Source organism: Tetrao urogallus (genome assembly GCF_951394365.1).
Source record: "Tetrao urogallus genome assembly, chromosome: Z".
Taxonomy (NCBI): Eukaryota; Metazoa; Chordata; class Aves; order Galliformes; family Phasianidae; genus Tetrao; species Tetrao urogallus.
The window spans coordinates 24091030-24109689 of NC_136816.1; the positions used below are offsets into that span (position 1 = coordinate 24091030).

General features: G+C 39.9%; 2 protein-coding genes across 2 annotated transcripts in view; both read right to left on the minus strand.

Moving 5' to 3' along the window:
- Nucleotides 1-342: 342 nt before the first annotated feature.
- On the minus strand, nt 343-8285 carry MINAR2 (membrane integral NOTCH2 associated receptor 2; the record flags this gene model as incomplete). Its single annotated transcript, XM_079548562.1, has 3 exons — nt 343-522; nt 1667-1912; nt 8121-8285. The coding sequence occupies 3 exons, from the start codon at nt 8283-8285 to the stop codon at nt 343-345; spliced, it is 591 nt and encodes a 196-aa protein (XP_079404688.1).
- Nucleotides 8286-13216: 4931 nt separating this feature from the next.
- The window catches only part of ADAMTS19 (ADAM metallopeptidase with thrombospondin type 1 motif 19), a gene marked incomplete at both ends in the record, with an annotated part of 158118 nt that continues 152674 nt past the window's right edge, over nt 13217-18660 (minus strand). Inside the window, 2 exons of the mRNA XM_079548727.1 lie at nt 13217-13368; nt 15593-15770. Coding sequence (XP_079404853.1) covers nt 13217-13368; nt 15593-15770 — 330 coding nt within the window. The remainder of the gene's footprint in view (nt 13369-15592; nt 15771-18660) is intronic.

The window sequence follows — 18660 nt, forward strand, 5'->3', positions numbered from 1 at the left end:
TATATTACAGATACTGAATCAAAACACCAGCCAGTGAAAGAAGGCATTATAAGAAGTATTGTGTTCAGAGTTTTGCTTCTGAATTATACCCAATAGGAGACATTCTCCTATGCTTACGGTATTTGTATCTTTTCAGGATCAAGTCCTTATGCTGCACAAGAACATTTTAAAATAGTGATGTCAAATAAACTGTACTTGTGACAAAAAAAAAAAAAAAGAAAAGAAAAAAGAAAGAAAAAAGAAAAGAAAAGAATTCAAATAAATTCAAATAAAATAAGGGAGGGGAATGACTTAATAAAAATGTTTATTGAAAAAAACTTCCATCACCAGCTTTTGGCTGCGTTAAGTAAGTAAAACACTGAGCGTGACTATCGTCAACAGGATACAAACAGCTAGTACCATTACCAGGATGATTCGACTCCATTTAGAATGCTTGCTTTCTTTCTCTTTCTTTTTTAACAAGGTATCATACCCAGGAGTATAAATATCCCCCATCCAGAACTGTAGATCATTAGGATTTTCCTAAAAAAAAAAAGGAAAAAAAAAAAAAAAAAAAAGAAAAAAGGACTCAGTTCTTCTGCCTTGCATATATAGTCATTAAAACATAGCTAGGAGTATTTTGGCTATCATCAAATAGTGATTAATGAATTTAAAGCATCACAACAGAAATACAAGAGACTTTCACTTGAACATAGGTTGTGCTACTTGCCAGATGCTGCAAATGTTCCTCTGGGGAAAACTATAACCATAGTTTCTAGCCAGGAACAAAATGTAGGACACTAAGCAGTGAAATGAGATTTAGAAGAAAAAAAAAAAAAGAAAAAAGAAAAAAAAAGAGAGAGAGAAAGAGACAAACAGAGAAGGAAGGAAAGAAGGAAGGAAGGAAGGAAGGAAGGAAGGAAGGAAGGAAGGAAGGAAGGAAGGAAGGAAGGAAGGAAGGAAGGAAGGAAGGAAGAAGGAAGGAAGGAAGGAAGAAGGAAGGAAGGAAGGAAGGAAGGAAGGAAGGAAGGAAGGAAGGAAGGAAGGAAGGGAAGGAAGGAAGGAAGGAAGGAAGGAAGGAAGGAAGGAAGGAAGGAAGGAAGGAAGGAGGAAGGAAGGAATGAAAAAAAAAAAAAAAACAACAAACCCAAAACAGTAGCAACCAGGTTGTATTCTGAAGAATCAGTGCTGATTTATAAATAAAGACCTTCCTAAGTCCAGTAACGGAGAATAGCAAAAGCAAACAAATGAAAAGAAAAAAAAAAAAAGATTACAAGTGATTTGTGAAAACCAACATGAAGGTAGGATCCTGCATAGTGTGAATAAGGCTGAAAAATGTGTGTTATCTGTGATGTTATAAACAGCTACAAAAGTGGACACATAATTCTTAACTACTGGTTTAGAGATCACCCCTGTATAGACTGGGAAACCTTCGCAGGGCGTTGTGGTTTAAGACTTTCTCATTACAGAGATCATGTTCTGCCTGAACTGAAATTGCTGGCATTTAACCAGATACATAGACTTCTTTTTCTGGTCAGACTCATGCAAGTGTCATGTCTGCACAGAAAACATGTCCATATTTGCTTCGAATCTTACCAAAAGAACCAAACATGCTGCACTGTGGCTCATGTTCACACAGAGCTTATAGCAATCCATTTTGTTTGAATGCAGTGCAGCAGCACGTTACCTTTATGTGGCTGGCCAAGTCAGAGTGCAGTGAATGTCTGTCATAGTCCTGCACTGTCCAGGAAGGGATCCTTCTCTTCTCCTCCCAGTCATCTTCCACCTGGAAATCGCTATACAAGGGATTGCTCTTGATTGTGGATTTCAGTGTGATGGGTGTAATGTGTTTCCCAAGAGTTTTGTCTATCATTTCTTGGCTGACCCCATTCAGTTCCAACCCAGGCAGCTCAGTAATACTTGTATTTTCTCTCTGTAAAGCACAAATAAGAGCAGAATTTGGCCTTCATTTTCATTTACCTATGACACAGGTTCCCTTTTAGAGCTATAATTTGTCAAAAGTCATTATTGAAATTACCTGTGCATCAGTTTTTCTTTTTCTGGCAAACATCGTCAGTGTACTAAACGAGTCTGACTGTTCACTCTGTGAAGATTTCTTCCTTCTGTGGAAGCATGTGGTTACAATGTGAACATTAGAGTTTTCTGCAAATATGAACAGGCACTGCAAGGCCCACTGAAAAGAAAGCTTATGTTATAGCAGAATGGTGTTATGGCGTATGACAGTGGAGTATGCAGATCTGACAGATGCCAAGGTAGTGAGATGCAGAAGCACATCTGCTAGAACAAAGCAGAGTGAAGTGTATGCTAACAGTATGCCAGCGGCTGTCTTTGCTGAAGCTGCACATCTCACCGTGGGGGGATCTCACTACTCTGATACCCTCACAGTGTGACAGACCTGTCAGTACATCAGTGGCCTGGCATGCAACTAAGGGGAAGTTCCTAATACAGGTACTGTCAGAACTCCAGTAATTAGCTGAGCAATCTTCATGCAAAGCATTGGTTCGATCAGGCCTTTAGAACAATGGGTGGCAGAGGAGGAGGAGTATTGACTGTGTTGGGGTGTGGTTTTTGGAGAACTCACAACCTGCTCCTTAAAATCAGCCTAAGCCTCTTCAGGAACTGGTAAGACTGTAACCATACAATGACCTTCTGTCCCAGAGACTTGGAACTAGCCCATGGCTCCAGCCACACCTCAGCTTCCCAGGAGAGCTATTTCTGACAGAGCCCTGCCCTCACACCAGTACCTGCCCTGTGCTTCAGGACTGTCTTTTTGCTTCCATCCCAGCACACACAGAGCTCTCCTGACTAGCAGATGACATTTCCTTTGAGACAAGGGTGGTCCTGGCCTGACTTGGTGTCCTGATAGGCCTGCTGAGAGGGCACGGGGCTCCTACATCCTCTTCACACTGGTTTTGGAAGATCACAGATTCCCTACCAGGCAGCACCAGTCCCAAAGCTGACAGCAAGCTGCATGATTCCTCAGTTGAGTGATGTTCTGCTGCTTTAGTGGACTCATTTTCAATTGAAGCCAGCAGTATCACATGCTCTGTGCCTCGTATCTGCATATATGCAAAGGCTCTATAAGCCAGTGTGGAGGCTATCATCTATGCAGGGAGGCATAGATGAAAGCAAAGGCCTGGTTTTGTTTGGAAAGGAAAGAAAAAGGTGAAGAAATCATCAACCTTTGTCAAAGTCACCCTAGTAGAAATTATCATGCTGGCAGTGTTATCACCAAATCATCAAAAGTAGCTAAGTGTATTTCCCATCAATAATTATCATTAGTAGGTGGGTGGATCCTCAGTGCCTCCCAGTTCCTCCATTAGTTCATAATTTCCATATGTCATTCCTCAGCCTTGACATGTCCCTTGACAGTATTACTCTATGCACTGCAGTTACAGCTGGCACTGAAGGCCTCTGGATTGTACTGGCCAGATTTCAGCTGAGATGGTGTTTTTAACTGTCATTTCTTTCTGATTCCATTTTACTTTATTTAATTTATTTCTTATTTAAAATTTGTCAATGACCTTAATGATGCTTCCCTCAGGCCCACTAGATGGTTGGACTTGGAGAACATTTTGCTGAAGAACATGAGCTGTCTCACCACGGGATGTTCAGTGTCCCTAGGCTAAAATACTGTGAAAATAATGCAACTTGACAGTGACTTTTAAAGCTGTTTTATATAAAATCCTCTCAAACTTGGAAAAGATGGCACGATGGAGAATTTTTTTCAGAAATCAGTGTCAGAACTTCATGCCCCTTCCTTTCAGAATACCTTCCTTTTTATAGGCAGCAATTCATAAAGACAGGAGAATGTGCTATCCTGAAGTAAAGCTAGGGAAAAAATATGATGGGAGGAGCAAAAGTGTTTTACCAAGAGAACTGGACTGGAATTTGAGTAGGAGATGGTTTGCAGAGGCTTTTGAGAACAGACATTGAAGTGCTACATTAATTGGGAAAATATTTTTGAGTGCAACTGACGGTTTGACTGAAATTTCTGCTGTAGATATGTCTCAGAGACTGCTTATGGAGAGAGAAAAGCCCAAAGCATGGACAAAAAGTACTTTAGGTCCAAGAAACAGCATATGTAAATATGAAGAAGATTGCATGAAACATATGCATTTACGGAAGCAGATAAATGATTTCATAATGCAAATTACGTGTATCAGTACATAACAACATACATCACTATAAATTCTAAAGTAATCTATATTGTTAGAAAATATTTCAATTTCATTATTTCTTAACTTAATCTTTCTGTTGCCACTGCTGTTTTAGCACAGAAATAGTCTAACTTTTCTGTCCTCAGTCTGTGATAGGGGAATATCAAGCAGCAAGCTATGACCCTCCAAAACTAAGACATTAAAGTGCTAAGGCTAGGCCTTGGTCCCAAGTCAACCTATCTGCAAGAAGAAATGAAAGAGACACCTAAAAAATTAAGGAACTTCACATTATGCAAGTCAAAATTTTTCCTTACTCCCTGCAAAGAGTTATTCATGTCCCATGGCAAGCTGGGGCTGCTGGCAACACTTAAGGCAATACTCAAAGAAAGTAACAAACACTGCCTGTGGGCAGCTGTGCCTAGTAGCTTTACTAAAGCAGCTGTTTAGAAATTTTTGGCCACCATTTTCTACTGGAGCTGTTTTGTAAGAAAATCCTCAATGCTAATGAAAGTGGGTGTCAAGGTAACTTTTATGTAGGTGATTTGTTTGCTATTATAGCCCTCTATTGTTCAAAAGACATGCACTGCTTTCTCTGGAGAGCTCTCCAAGTAACAAGTGCAGCATTACTCTGATATAGAGACATAAGGTATTATTGACAGGAAGATGCTAGGTAGCTGCCAGGGACCTAAGGATCCATGTAATAGTTGTAACAACTGTAGAGGTGTTGTATGATATCTAGTTAACTGAAAAAGCTCATTTATCAGAATAAGCAATAATCACCTCTGTAGATCTTCTTAGACAAATCTAATGTCTTGGGAGATGCTGTGGAAAAGAAACCAGGAAGGCAATTATTAACCATGTCTAAGTGAGTGGATACGAAAGACAACAGAGCACATTAAAGGCCACTGAGAATTCACTTTTTATTTTCAAGAGACCTGAAGGGGATCAGATGTACTTATAGAAGAAATAAGTCAGTGCTAGGTGATGTGAAGCAAGATGGGAGTCCACCTGATGTGGGCTGCAGATTAGTAGGTGGCTGTAAAACCTTAAGACAAAGTGACAGAACCCAAGAACATTCAGAGAAAAGCAGACATTCATACTGACTATCTTCACTGTGCGGCACTGAAAGTACTTCTGCACAGTAATTAATTGTTTACTTAAAAGAAAGCTGTTTTGCCTGTCATTGCTAATGGAGGTCTGCAGGGCTGTGAGTACAACATATAAGAAGTGATATGGTGTCATATCAGAACTCCTGTCAGCCTTGCAGCTGGTCTCTGACTGCGGACAGTTGCAAATGTCTGGGGAAGAATAAGAGAACACATGTGTAATTCAGGCCTGTGCCAAGGTACAGGAAGCAACTGGCCCAGCACCTAACTGAGAGGTAAAATCCTCCTCCTCAGTGCCCTGAGAGGTGTGCAAGGGCTGGGCACAGGTGTTGCACTTAAATGAGACACCAGGAGGTGTTAGAAGTGCAGTTAGCATAACAGCAATTCTGGAAGGCCGAAGTTGTTCAGTTGTGAAATCCTAATAATCACAGCAAAGTGAAGGAGCATGGTGTGCAAAGAAAAAATTCTCTGTGCTGTCTTCCAAGGAAAAGAACAAAATGCAAGCAGGAAGGAGAAGTCCAAGAACTGCTGAAAACAAGGGAAAGGGCTGAGGGAGAGGAGCGAGCCTGGTATCTGGGAGCTGTGCACTGTGCAATGGGAAGTGCTGGAGCAGAGCAGTCTGCAGTGCTGAGCACACACAAAGTGAGCAACAGCTGCTGCCATTGGTGAAGAAACAGTCTGTGCTCGTTGTGCTGCTTTGAATCAGGAAGTGCCAGGATTACTGAACCGCTTCATGGCCTTTATTTGAAGTAGACAATGAAAATGTATGCTGAGAAGGGCAGCTGTGTTTGCCTGACACAGAGAAGTAGGGGAAAAAGCAGAAATTTTTGGTCAGAAATATTAATTGCCATTATAATCAGGCTGCTTTTTATAATGGAAATTCATTTTAGAAGCTATAGGTGGAGAAAACACATAAGTACTGAAATGTGCAGAAAATGAATGTTATCATGACAGAGGTTGGAAGGGCTGCAAACTGCCACATAGTCACTGTGCACAGGGAGACCTCCGCAGCTCCTTACAGAAAGAAAATGAATTTCTGGGTGGGGAATTTCAGCTGCTCTCAAGGATGCTGGGAGTCTGCAGGTCACTCACATATGTTCTGAAACCAATTTTCCTCCCTCGCCCCCCTCATTTCCGCTTCAGAATTAACTAACCCTTAACCCCATTAGCTTTCTCATCTTAAAGCAAAACATGTTACTCCTGCACCATTAGTTCTCCGCTGTGCCATCATGTTTATTCTAACGTCTGGAATTCATCAACTCTTTTCCCTTTATTTGTCAGCAAGAGGGAAAGAGAGGAGGCCTCTCTTTCATAAGGGAGGGAGAATGAGGCACAATGATGTCAGGACAGCTCACAGTCACTAAGAACTGCACTTACAAACATACGTTATGCCCCACATTTGGGCTGTGCCTGCATGGAGCAGGGTGGAGGGAGGCCTAGCTTAGGGCACTCAACAGCCCAGTCCTCCTGCAAGCCTGGCCCAGCCTTGAAGCCTCTTGCCCAGCAACAATGGGGAGAAGCATCCCGCTGTGGCCAGCTCAGTGTGTGGTTGCCTCCTCCTGCACAAAGAGGAGCTGCAGCGGGGCGGGGACCGAGGCCAGCATTGCTTCATGCCCTATTGTTTTGGATCCCACAGGCTCTTTCTTTCAGTGAGAGCTCTGTGCATGAGAGACAGCAGTGAGTGTGGGACCCCCCGCCTGCCTCCTCCCTTCCAGCTCCCCATGGGGAGTCCTGGGCAAGGAACGTACAATAGGAGTGGACTCTGGGAAGGAGGGAAGGGGTCTGGACTGCTGATGAGGGAAGAAGTAAAACTGGAAGCAGCTATGGGAGATTTCAAGGCTCTTCCTCTTCCCTTCCTGCCCCATGTTGATGGGTTTTCAGTTCCCACTCCTCATTGTCATGGGGATCTGGACTCATGCCCTGGGGATGCTCAGGATACAGAACCATCTCCAGCCCCCAGCCACCTCCGCGTGTCTCCATCCCCTGACAAGAACCAGACCTTGAAGCTTTTCTCAGGCTAGGGGTGGGGAAAGGCAAGGGGCTCCCCAGGCAGCCGGAAAGGAGTGCTGTGGTGTGAGCTGTAAGTGGGGCCCAGAGGGGTGTGAGCTGATGCAGCTGTACTGCTGCTGATCCAGATACAAATGTCTCCTCTGTGGGCTCCAGGCATCTGTTAGACAGTGCACTTCTGCATTTTTCCATGAAAACACTGCTACCTCCACATAATAACCTGCATTAATGCTGTCATTGCCTTTCACGCCTTCGACAGACATCTGTCAGGGTGACAGCAAGGTCAAAGAGGAAAGACAAAAAACAAGACAAAGTAAAGAAGACACAGCAAAATACACAGACATGCACAAGCTAGCAGGACGCTAGCAAGAATCTCTGGTGTTCTCTCTAATGTGCCTTTTATTGAGTGTTGTCACCTGGATTTCACATTTAAGTCCAGTGTTGGCTTTTTTTTCCCTCCTTTGTTATTCTTTTCCCTTCTTTCTCTCACTTGTAATTTCTTTAGAGAGGGTGTTCTATTAGCCTCCTTAGTACAATTAATCCATATTTGACATAAGTCGGCTTTCTGGGAAGTGCTATGAAAATGTCACCACAAGCAATAGAAAACATAGTGTACTGAAGCAAATGAGGTGGACTGTGCTGTTGCTGAGGAGAGTGACTGCCCTTCTGGAGCCCAATCCTCACTAAAATCAAAGGGAAAGCTCCTGGAGGTTATATTAGTGGTGCAGATTCGGAGATGCGGGAAGCTGAATTCACTGCTGAAATACTGAGCTTATATCATTTGCCTTCAGATTCCCAAAATAAGATAGAAAAGTCAGGAAAAGAGTCTGCCTCTGTCAGACCTTACCTGTAAATAGATCCTATTGTGCCACTGTTGCACTCCAGGTAAAGCTGCTTCTGGGAACTTTGCCAGTCTGGCCTGTAGAAAGGTTGAGTTTTTCTCTAAAGACTTCACCTCCAGCTGTAGGAATTTATCAGGATGGTTGTTGTTTGGCAAAGCAGAGAGGTCCATGTTTCTGTCCTCTGGAGTAACAAAGAAAGTAGTCCAAGCTTCTGCTTTCTGACCGTGCACACTGCTTAAATCATTAATGATGTGAAGAAGGATACGACAGTCCCCTGAAACTGTATCTGACACCCTCTTGGTGTCAGGCTCTCTTGTATAATCTACCAATGCTAAAAACATTGTTCGGAAGTGGCAGAAAAGACTAGACCCATTTCTCTATGTTCCTAGCTTAAGTTTTCAAATTCAAGGTCTGTTTTAATATTCTCATTAAAGCTAACCCGCTATCAGTCAGTAGATGCATGGGATACTTAAATGCGCACCAGCTCTTCTTCAAGTGACCTGCTAAAAATTTCAAGCTAACAGCACTTCAAAATAAGCCCTTTCTCAGAAAATGAGGAGCAGCTCCCAGTACAAAACCAGTTTTCCTCCTCTGTGGCAGTACTGGGAAGTTTTGTGATGCTGTGCAGATCAGTACCATTCACCACAGCAGCTATGACACACACTTCTTGCAAGGATTTCTTTGACAGTAAGTTCTTCCTGACTTTGGGAAATGCCCATTTGTTTCAAGTAATTGATAACAGAAGTTCTCAAGTGGTTGACTATTTGACTACTCCTGGTCAAGTTAATGGAAAAACTCTTACTGATTTGAATGATAGAGTCAGTCCCTTAACTTCCACTGTTTTATTTTGAGATTTTGTATTTTCATCAGCAGTTTAGAAGTAGGAAGCTCTTTTTGACTTTTGGCTAGTGAAATTCTCCTTCTAGTCATGGCTGTTACTTAAAAACAGCAAAAATAGCCCCTTCTTGTTTATTTTAAGCTTTTTAAAAATCTTTTCAAACTTTTGCATTTTTGTAATATTTTTTTTTAATAATGCCACATACAATAGATTTATAAAAGTTACTCTTCTAGACATACAGTGACATGTAGTACCCTCTTTCTCTGTGTACAACTAAGACAGAAATAATAAGTGTTCTGCAGTATTTGTGTTTTTTTGCATGAGTGTACGTACCCTTTATTGCTGCAGACAGGATTTTTATGCGATACTGTATCATATAGATGTGGAAATGAGTCCTGGATCTGTGGGAATTTACATATAACTACTTCTTCATAAATGTGATTTGAAAATACAAAGGAGGATTGATTGGGCTGGAGGTACCCCAAATCCAAGATCTCTCACTGTGTTTGTAAATAAGAAGGAGAGACACTACTTAGGAGCAGTGTTTATCCCTGGCTGCCTCCTGCAGTTCATTCTCCTTTTAGCCTCCCAGAAAACACGATTATTTTTTGTACTAGAGAGTCTCCTCCTAGGCCTTCTGTTTGTAGGGTACCCATCCACTAATATGTCTAATTTCTCGTCAAATCTTCCGATACTACCTCTTCTGAAAATAAGATTCTGACCATCTCTGAGAAGTGCTAAAGATGTTAAACAAGACTGGACCCAGTACCAACTCCTGGAGAACAGAAAGACACCCACCTCCTGCTACACTCTCCATCATTTCCTTAAGCCTCCTCCAGCTTCAGTAGTATTTGTGCTGTAAGCAGTGCACAATGTGTGTATCATCCTTCTGTGTCCCTACTTATGTCATCTGAAGGACCCACTGACTCTCTTGCTGGCTTCCTGCTTTTGATGTATTCCTAGTCTTCTTTATTATAAATTTGAGCATCTTGCCTTTAGTGTTTATGTTGGTTTCCTCATGCATGCACCTATTCTAATATATTTTTAGAATTGAACAAATTATTGGCTATTTGTCACCAATATATTAACAAAAACAAAATAAAAAGCAGGATGAAAACTCCCCAACAGCCAAAACTCCAGAAATTAAACCAAGTAAACAAAAACACATCCTGCAGAACCAAACAGCATATGCCTTCCAGAATAACCAATAATATAATTAAAATTCTGGTATTCTTTTCATTTAGGGAAGGTGTAAGAAGTGGTAACTACCATACCATGGCAAATGAGCATCCCCATTGTGTACCAGTCCTGTGTACCACTTAACCCAACCAGTGGGGAGTAGGTGGGATTTCACTAGTCCCTGGCAAACAGGGTACATTTTCAGCTCTACTTGCCAGATAACCATGACTGATTGAAATTCACTCATCGGGCCAGAAGAAAAACATATGAGTGGAGAAGGATTGTTGCTGGGTGGAAAAAATAAAAAAAGCTCCAAAAAGTAATGGGCCTTCCCCTAGTGCAGCACGCTGTTGCTGCCTGAACTCCACTGGGAGGACCAGAGAAGGCTGCCCAGCGAAGCTGTGGATGCCCCATCACTGGAGGTGTTTAAGTCTGGGTTGGATGGGGTTCTGGGCAGCCTGATCTGGTGGCAGCTTTGCCCATGGCATGGGATTTGAATTGGGTGGGCTTTACACTCCTCTCCAACCTAAGCCATTCAGTGATTCTATGACTTTATGATAAGGATAGCTGCTCTCATCTGGTCTTGTGGCATCACCTGGGCTGTGGCAAGGCTCTGCAACGTAGGCAAGCACACTGAGCCTACACACAGCATGAACGTGTGAATCTATGCTGCTTCTCAGAATGATAACTGCGTGTATGAAAGGAGCAAAAAGAAAAGTAACTTGTTTTCAAATTCCAAGAGAGTAGGAAGCAACAAATATTTTTTGCTATGTAAACACAGAATTTCTTTGACATGATTCACACACATCTAATTAATAGTCCTGTATTAGAAATGCTGAAGAAGAGCCAGAACCATCAGGATTGTAACACTGAATTCACTCGTTACATTTAAAAGGAATGTCATTCAGCTGAGCAACTTTCCATCCCTGGTTCCAATCTAGAGGTCTTTTTCTTGTATGGTGCTGTGAAAGAGCGACAGGAGGATGATTTAAGCATCATTCAGTTGTCCCTTTTTGACAGACATAGGCAGAGTGCTTCCGTATTTTGAGATAGGTTGTCATTTTTGTTAGTGAAATACTCAAAAAAAGCAGAGTGTAAACATGTGGGATAGTGTGGATAATACAATTGGCTGAAAAAAGAAAGCCCTCTGGCCTCTAGTCTGGAGGTTTGGTTTCTCTTTGGATTTTAGTTGTGATTGCGGTCCAAGCTTGTAACCCAGGAGAGGGTATTCAGTACGCTGGAAGAAAATGATGTTTGGAGGTTTTTTTGCCTACAAATTTCAACAATTCTGTTAATTGAATTTTAAATTTGTATCAGGGACACTAAGTAGTTAACATCCAACAGCAACTGAATTGTCTATTTAATTACACAACACATAATTTCACATTCCATGACATCAAATAATTTTACACTGCTTTTTTTCACTTCTCAAAAATAAAAAATTCAGAAGTTAAACAATTATTTTAGTATAACACACACTAGTTTCCAAAGAGAGGTCCGATGCTCAGTGAAGCCTACTGCAAAGCTACAGTTAATTCAGTGCAGGGCCATAGATGCCCTTCCTGAAGTCTCTAGGGAGACTTAAATTGTTATGGGAATTACTAACTACGTCTTGTTACTCCTTTCAGACTCATTTCTCCAGCTGTCTTGCCTTCAGAGTTTGCTCTCCTGGGTGTTTTCCTAGCAGGGCTAATGGTTTGCACTGCAAAACAGAGGCAGAGATCCTACCCTACAGTGGTTACAGAACTCACCTAAGATACTTAAATTCTTCACTGAATATCTCTCTGCTAGATTCAGCTTTTCATGCATCAGGATCATGGAGCAGTACATCTGCCTGTAGCCTTAGAACAGAGCCTAAATCATGAGGATGGAGGCATGTGCTGCAGAGATTACTGCAGCTGTATGTGCTGCGATGCAGGGCTCAACGGATTCTGCAACCAGACACAGATGCCAAAACCCACAAAAATGCAAATAACAAAAGAAGCTTCACTTTTTATTGAAAATGTAAAAGTCATGTGAATCATGTACAATATTTTCTCATAAGGAAAATTTTAGCTGTTTCATAACGTTTCACAAAACTGTAAAACATTTTATTTTTATAAAGACTTTTTCATAAAACAAAGATAAGCTAAAGTAAAATTACAAAGCTATTTCCTAAATTACTGACAAAGAACTGAAAGTGTTTAACAGATTAATTCATAAAAATGGCAGGAGGAAGGACTTCCATTTGTAAATCTGCAAGAGGACGCACAAAGGTATAGGGGGCGTGGGTTTTTTGTTTCTAAACGTTTAAAATCAAGTGACATGCTAAACAGTACAGACGTGGATTCATAGGATGGTACAATTTCTAGGACTGCATTTCTCTACACTACCTCAAACAGTGCAACAGTGATTCAGTGTAAATCTCTACAGTGTTTCATTGATTCAATACTTGTGTTCAAGTACATGTCCATGAGAATGATCAAAATTCCTACTACTTCTCTATTTTAATTTCCTTGTTTACAATAGGTATAAGTTACAGTAGATTATCCCCAACAGCATGATTCTAAATCAAATCAAATGAACTGATTTCACAATACATTCTGTAATAGCCTGCTCAATAATGTTAGCTTACTCACCTCAACATCTGTTGCAAAATACACAAGATCATTCTGCCAAAAATATAATAAAATTAAAAAAGGCTTTAATTCCATATACAACAAAACTATTCAGCTAAATTAAAATAAATTCAAGATAACATGGTGGCTTCTTTTGGCAACAGAGAGATGACCCTACTGAAAATAAACATTTAAAATACTAGTTACTATTCTTTAAAAAATTTCTGATAAATGTACCCCAAATTGTTCATATAAAAATTAATTATGAAAATCTCAGAGGATAAAACAAGTTGGCTGTCTAACCAAAACAATTAAGGATGTCTGGCAGGCAAAAATAAATTAAATTTGATTAAATTATACGTAATCATAGTATTTGGTCTGAAAAAGCGTGCATGTGTGTGTATTTGTACGCGTGTGTGTGTACATCTATGTGTGCTTATAAATAGTAAGATTGCAAAGAGCTGAGAGCCAGCCAGCCTGACAGAGGTCAACTCCTTTGTTGCATCTTCTGCGCATAGAAGTCCCTGCATGTCTCACAGCAGCGCTGGTACCACCTCATGTCTTGACACAGGTTCTTCTCTCGTATCACCCTGCAGTACACAGGCCACTGGTCACCCAGGCACTTGAATGTTAAAGCAGCTGTGAAACAACAACAAAAAATACACGTAACTACTACATTTATTGTGAAGAATTGGGTAACAAAGATGACCAGGACAGCAGAGTGTATCCATGGGTGGGAAAGGAGGACAGCTTTAGTTTTTCACAAATCCTCTTGTTTTCAATATTTTCAACAGTAAAATTTTAAGGCCAGTGCAATTTATAAATTGGATTAAGTCAAGTCACACTAAAAGTGACTGGTGTCATGTCATGCAGCTGCCTCCTCACAAGAGAGTTAAGGCACATTTCTGCCCCACACAGAGGCAAGCCCAATTCTATTAGAGATGAATCCAAGGGTGTTAGGGGCTGCAGAGCCAGTTCTGGCTGAAGCTGTGCTCAGGTGAATGTTACCAATAGAAGCCTCAGCTCTAATAGTAACAGAATGTGGTTCCCAGTGAAATCTAGAAGGGGAAATGCTTTCATCAGAGGCAGATGGGGAAAAGCAGGAACACTTACACATTATATGGTTCTCTTTAGCTATCGTTAACTCTCAGATGCAGACACCTGATAATTCTAGTTGTTAAAAATTAGTCATATTTTCACATATATTGTCTTTCTCCTTTTGAAGTCATCTTTTACTTCATGTATTTGTTTCACTTATCAAGGCCTTTTATTATGTCAATCATCTAACAAATTTGGAAACTTATACACTGCGTTAGTCCAACTACGGTGCATCTGTGCAATTAGTATGGGAAACCAAGGAAATACAGGGCACAAGAACCACATGTCATACAATAATCAATATAAATACTGAACTGAAAGAAAGTCAGTAATTTTAGTAGAAGTCAAAGAGAAAGTGGGAGTATATTTAAAACTGAATAGAGATAGATGGTGTAACCCACATCACCTTCCACCAGCCCTACCCTCAGATCCAGAGGATCCATGCAGCATGGTAGGAAATGAAGTGGATGAGAAAATGATCAATATATTTAAGTGAAGCTTTGGCTTATGAATTTGGAGCTTTTAGCACTTCCAGGGGACTGGATTCTGACTGGTGCTGCATGAAGTGGACTTGTAGATTACCACTAATTTCTATAACCCATTCTGCAAGGACAACATAGCCCTTTTGTTTTGTTAATTTCACATAAGGTGTAATTCCAATCTAAAGATGCATTTTCTGTGAAACTTTGTGGTTCATTTAATTTTGTGAAACAAAGCCTCTGACATTTTACTGGATTGAGAGTGTCAGCGATGGAGAGCTGCCCTCTTGCTTCTCTGAGATCAGCTGAACAAAGTATGAAGGGCAGCAGTAAAATAGTTGAGGAAAGTTCTGTAAGCAACAGCTGTCATCTCACTGAGCAAACTAAAACAATGACTACTATGCAGAAGTGTTTAAGAGTTAAAAGCCTCAGAGATAAATGCTGTTTCCTCACTCAAAGGAAGGATTACATGGCCTGAAACGTTAGACTTGCTTTCCATGCAGGAGTAGTTCTTTTGACAGGAGAATTTATCTTTACAGGGGTTCTGGAAAATAATCTGGAAAAGATATGCTGTCCGACAGAAAACTTTTAATAATGCCCCAGTCATGCCCAAAAAGGAGATGAACATTGCAGGGAGCTAATGGTAACCTCTATTAACACCCCATCAGGAAATGACAATTAGAAGAATCAACAGATCATTTATGCAGTAAAATAATTTCTTTAAGCCAACAGAGACATCAGTTTCTCCTGGAACAGTAAAGCTCTGTTAGCAATTTTCTTTTTTATGTTTTAGCGCATCAGTCATAGATTATAGAAATGTGTACTAAAGAGAAGTAAAAAGAAAAAATTGTATTGAGGAACAATAAACAAAAATTATCTTACAAATATAATGAGAACATGATGTGCAGAGCTTTTAAAGAGAAAATGAAGGTTTGCCTACGTTAGAAATGTTTGACAAAACTTAGTGGATAAAGGAACAAATTCGTAGCTATAAAATAAACTTGTATTCATGCAGGATATCTTGATTTCATAATATCACACAGTCTCATAACATAATCCTTCTCTGGATAATGAAATCCTTTACCATCCTGAGGTACAGTCTCTCATATACACAGTGGAAAAGTGAGGTAGAGAAAGAAGTCTCTGCAAAGAATTTGCATCTTCTGAATCTCAGTCCTATGTTTTAAATTTATCATTGCTCTATGGAGAAAAAACAACAACAACAAAAACAAAACAAAACAAAACAAAACAAATTCCAGTAAGAAGGTGTCATTTTGGCTGCTTACCTAACCTGGGTGATGTTATTGTGTTAACATTAATTTTCTCATTGCAGGGGTGGAGATGGCAGGGTCTGTAGGCTGCAGGTTTTTCTGAAGAAAAACATTCATTTCCATGCCTTCCCGTAATCTTGTGCATGCACTGAATGACTCGGGACTGCATTCCTTTGCCACAGGTAACAGAGCACTGGAACACACAGAAGACAGAAATTCACTGGAAAGGTATTTTTGCCTGCAAAACATGAAGTGAAATGCCAGTCCAGTTGAAGCCAATGGCTCTTACTGCAATCTGACATTACTGCCTTCCATTCAATTACCTTAACAAAAATACATTTAAAAACATAAACAAAATGGCAGTATCACTGAAAGATTGATTCTTGTGTGCTGTGTCTGCCAAAATCCATTTTTGCAGTCAGTGATGAAAGTGAAATGTAGCTACATGCACGAAGGAAGAAAGGGTTTTCTCCTTTATTTGTTTTCTACTATACTGTTAGAATGGAGGTGAGAATGATGGAACAGTAGAAAATGCTGATAGAGAGAAGCATTTTGAAATAACCCATTACTCCCTCTGCCAGTGCAAAAGTGTTTGCCTCCTTCTGCTTTTACTTCCCACCTTTTTGTTTTCACACGTCACACATAAAACACATGCAATCAGTGAGACACTACTTAGCTTTTAATCACCCTTCCCTGCTTGTTTCCAAAGTGAATGAAAAAAGAAAAGTTAGGTACTATAATAACAATAATGTCCTACTTTTATCACAGTATCTTAGCAAAATAGAATAAGTTGAGTAATACTTTACAAACACATACAAAACCTGTCCCAAACTAGCAAATTAACCTTTTCCCCGACTTCCTAAGAATTAAACTTCACAACACACAAAGTATTGTTTGTCCACTTGTGTATGTTCAGTTGCATTCGATTATAAGCACATTGAAAAAAAAGAAAGAGCTTTGATTTGCTCCTATGTGCTACTGATTTTGACTCGTATCTATAAATTTCATTCATTTTTGGAGACGTTTGTAATAGAAATCATCTTCAAGTATTAGTTTCTTGCAAAGAATCTTATGAGCACTGGCTAGCAACTTATGCATCGATACCCATATAATCCTGAAAACATTTTTATTCTTTAAAAAATAGTAGTTAAATATTCACAAAATGTTTTCTTTAGAGATGTCATGAAGCAACTGGAAAAGTATTGAAATAAGAGAGAAAGACAAGGAGCATATCCTATAACAACAGCACTTTCTCAACCACCCTCCCTCTGAAGATGGAGATAGAGAAATAGGGTTTACTAAGCCTCTGGTAAAATAATAGATTTTGAGTGTAGGAAACACTATAGGAGTTTTTATCCACCCCTTTTGCCATCTGTGTGCATTTGGGTGACAAGCAGAAGTTGGTAGAAGGAAAGATTTACACATTCCAAATAGGAACTACGTGGCTTAAAAGGAGCTAGACTCATGTTCCACTCCTAAAACAGCAAAAGAGACTAGGATATATATTTAGAGGGCGTTTTCAAAAAGTATCAACAAGATCCAAAGCAACACTTCATCTTGTAAAACACATTAAACACTGACATTCTACAGATGTATTAAGTGGACTTGATTTTGCTTCTCACAGTTGTGCATCAGGAGTAACACCACAAAGTCAATAAAGTTATTACAATTACTTACAAAGTTAATCAGATATTGCCTGCACAGTTCAAAGCTTGCAAAGACATTCAATTAGAAACACACAGTTGTCTATTCAGTAGTAATCACGACTTAACAAGTGAACTACTGTACTGATTGCAGGAGGAAATCCAGCAGGTACTGAAGTTGTCCCAAAAGAGAAGACTCTCATCAACTTCTAATTTAGTAGGCTGCTTTTTAATTGTGTGAGAAGAAGACCCAGGCAAAATTTACTTTCTTGAATTCTCTACCATTTTCCTGTGCAGCTGAAAACACTTTTTGACTTTCTATACTGGCAAATATTGCATATATGATAAACTGATAGTATTACACATAAAGATATCAAAATTAAATAACCACGGTGGCCAGAACATTTATCTTAACATTAATAAAATTCCAGCTACTGGTTGGATTCCTCTCTCCACAAGTTCAGAGAGGTTTCTCGTCAGAGTATTTTAGTGGACTGGCATGAGAGACAATAGAATAGTAAACTTTTTTTTTTTTTAAAAAAAAAAACAACAACAACAAAAAACAAAAAACAAACCTGGGAATGAAGGCAAGGTGAAGGTACTCTTTTAAGGCTATCACAAAATGTAGGGTAATTTTGCACAGAGTATTATATTCTTTCCCTTCAGTAAAGCATTTTCATGTTTAGTAACCATAGCTAAAGTGTTTGTGAAATCACAGTACGTTTGCATCTTTTATCACCTACAGAGATGGAGGACAGGAGGATGGACCTGGTACATACGATCTCTTAAAAGCAATTTATCTGCCTTTATTTTTGTTTGTCCTAAATTGAGCAAGTGCAACCTCGCCATCTGGAGTCTGACAGGAAGTGAAAAGAGGATTTGAAGATGCCTGGACTTCTGGTGATGAGCCTGCTCTAGTGGTTTATCTGCTAACTGACAATGCATAACAATGCCCCCCTGTGAAGGTGCCAGTGCAGAGAACACTCTGCCAGCAGCCTCATCTTATCTCTATCACACAAGCACTGGCCTGAAAGCTTTTACTGCCTCTGAGTCAATCACAACAAGCAGACATCCCTCTCAGGTAATCAGGTAATCCCTCTCAGGCTCTTCATTTCTATACAGACTGGCAAAATTTGGGTATTAAAATCTTAAGGGGCAAATTAACATCCCCTTAATGACTGACCCACTGTAAGATATTTCAAAGAGCTCTGGGAAGCATTACAGCGTAGTTTTCATGCAAAGTGGTATGCAACTTCCAAACAATTCACTTCTGTCTTGCATGACCTAACATACAAATTTTAGAACAGAAAAATGACTTTGAAGGGTAGTAAAAATAACAAGTTTCAATAAAAACAGAAAGTATGTAGCAAAGCAAGAAACATACTATTTTTCTCCTTCTCCCATTTTCCTCTCATCTTACCTGATTTTCATAGAAATGTA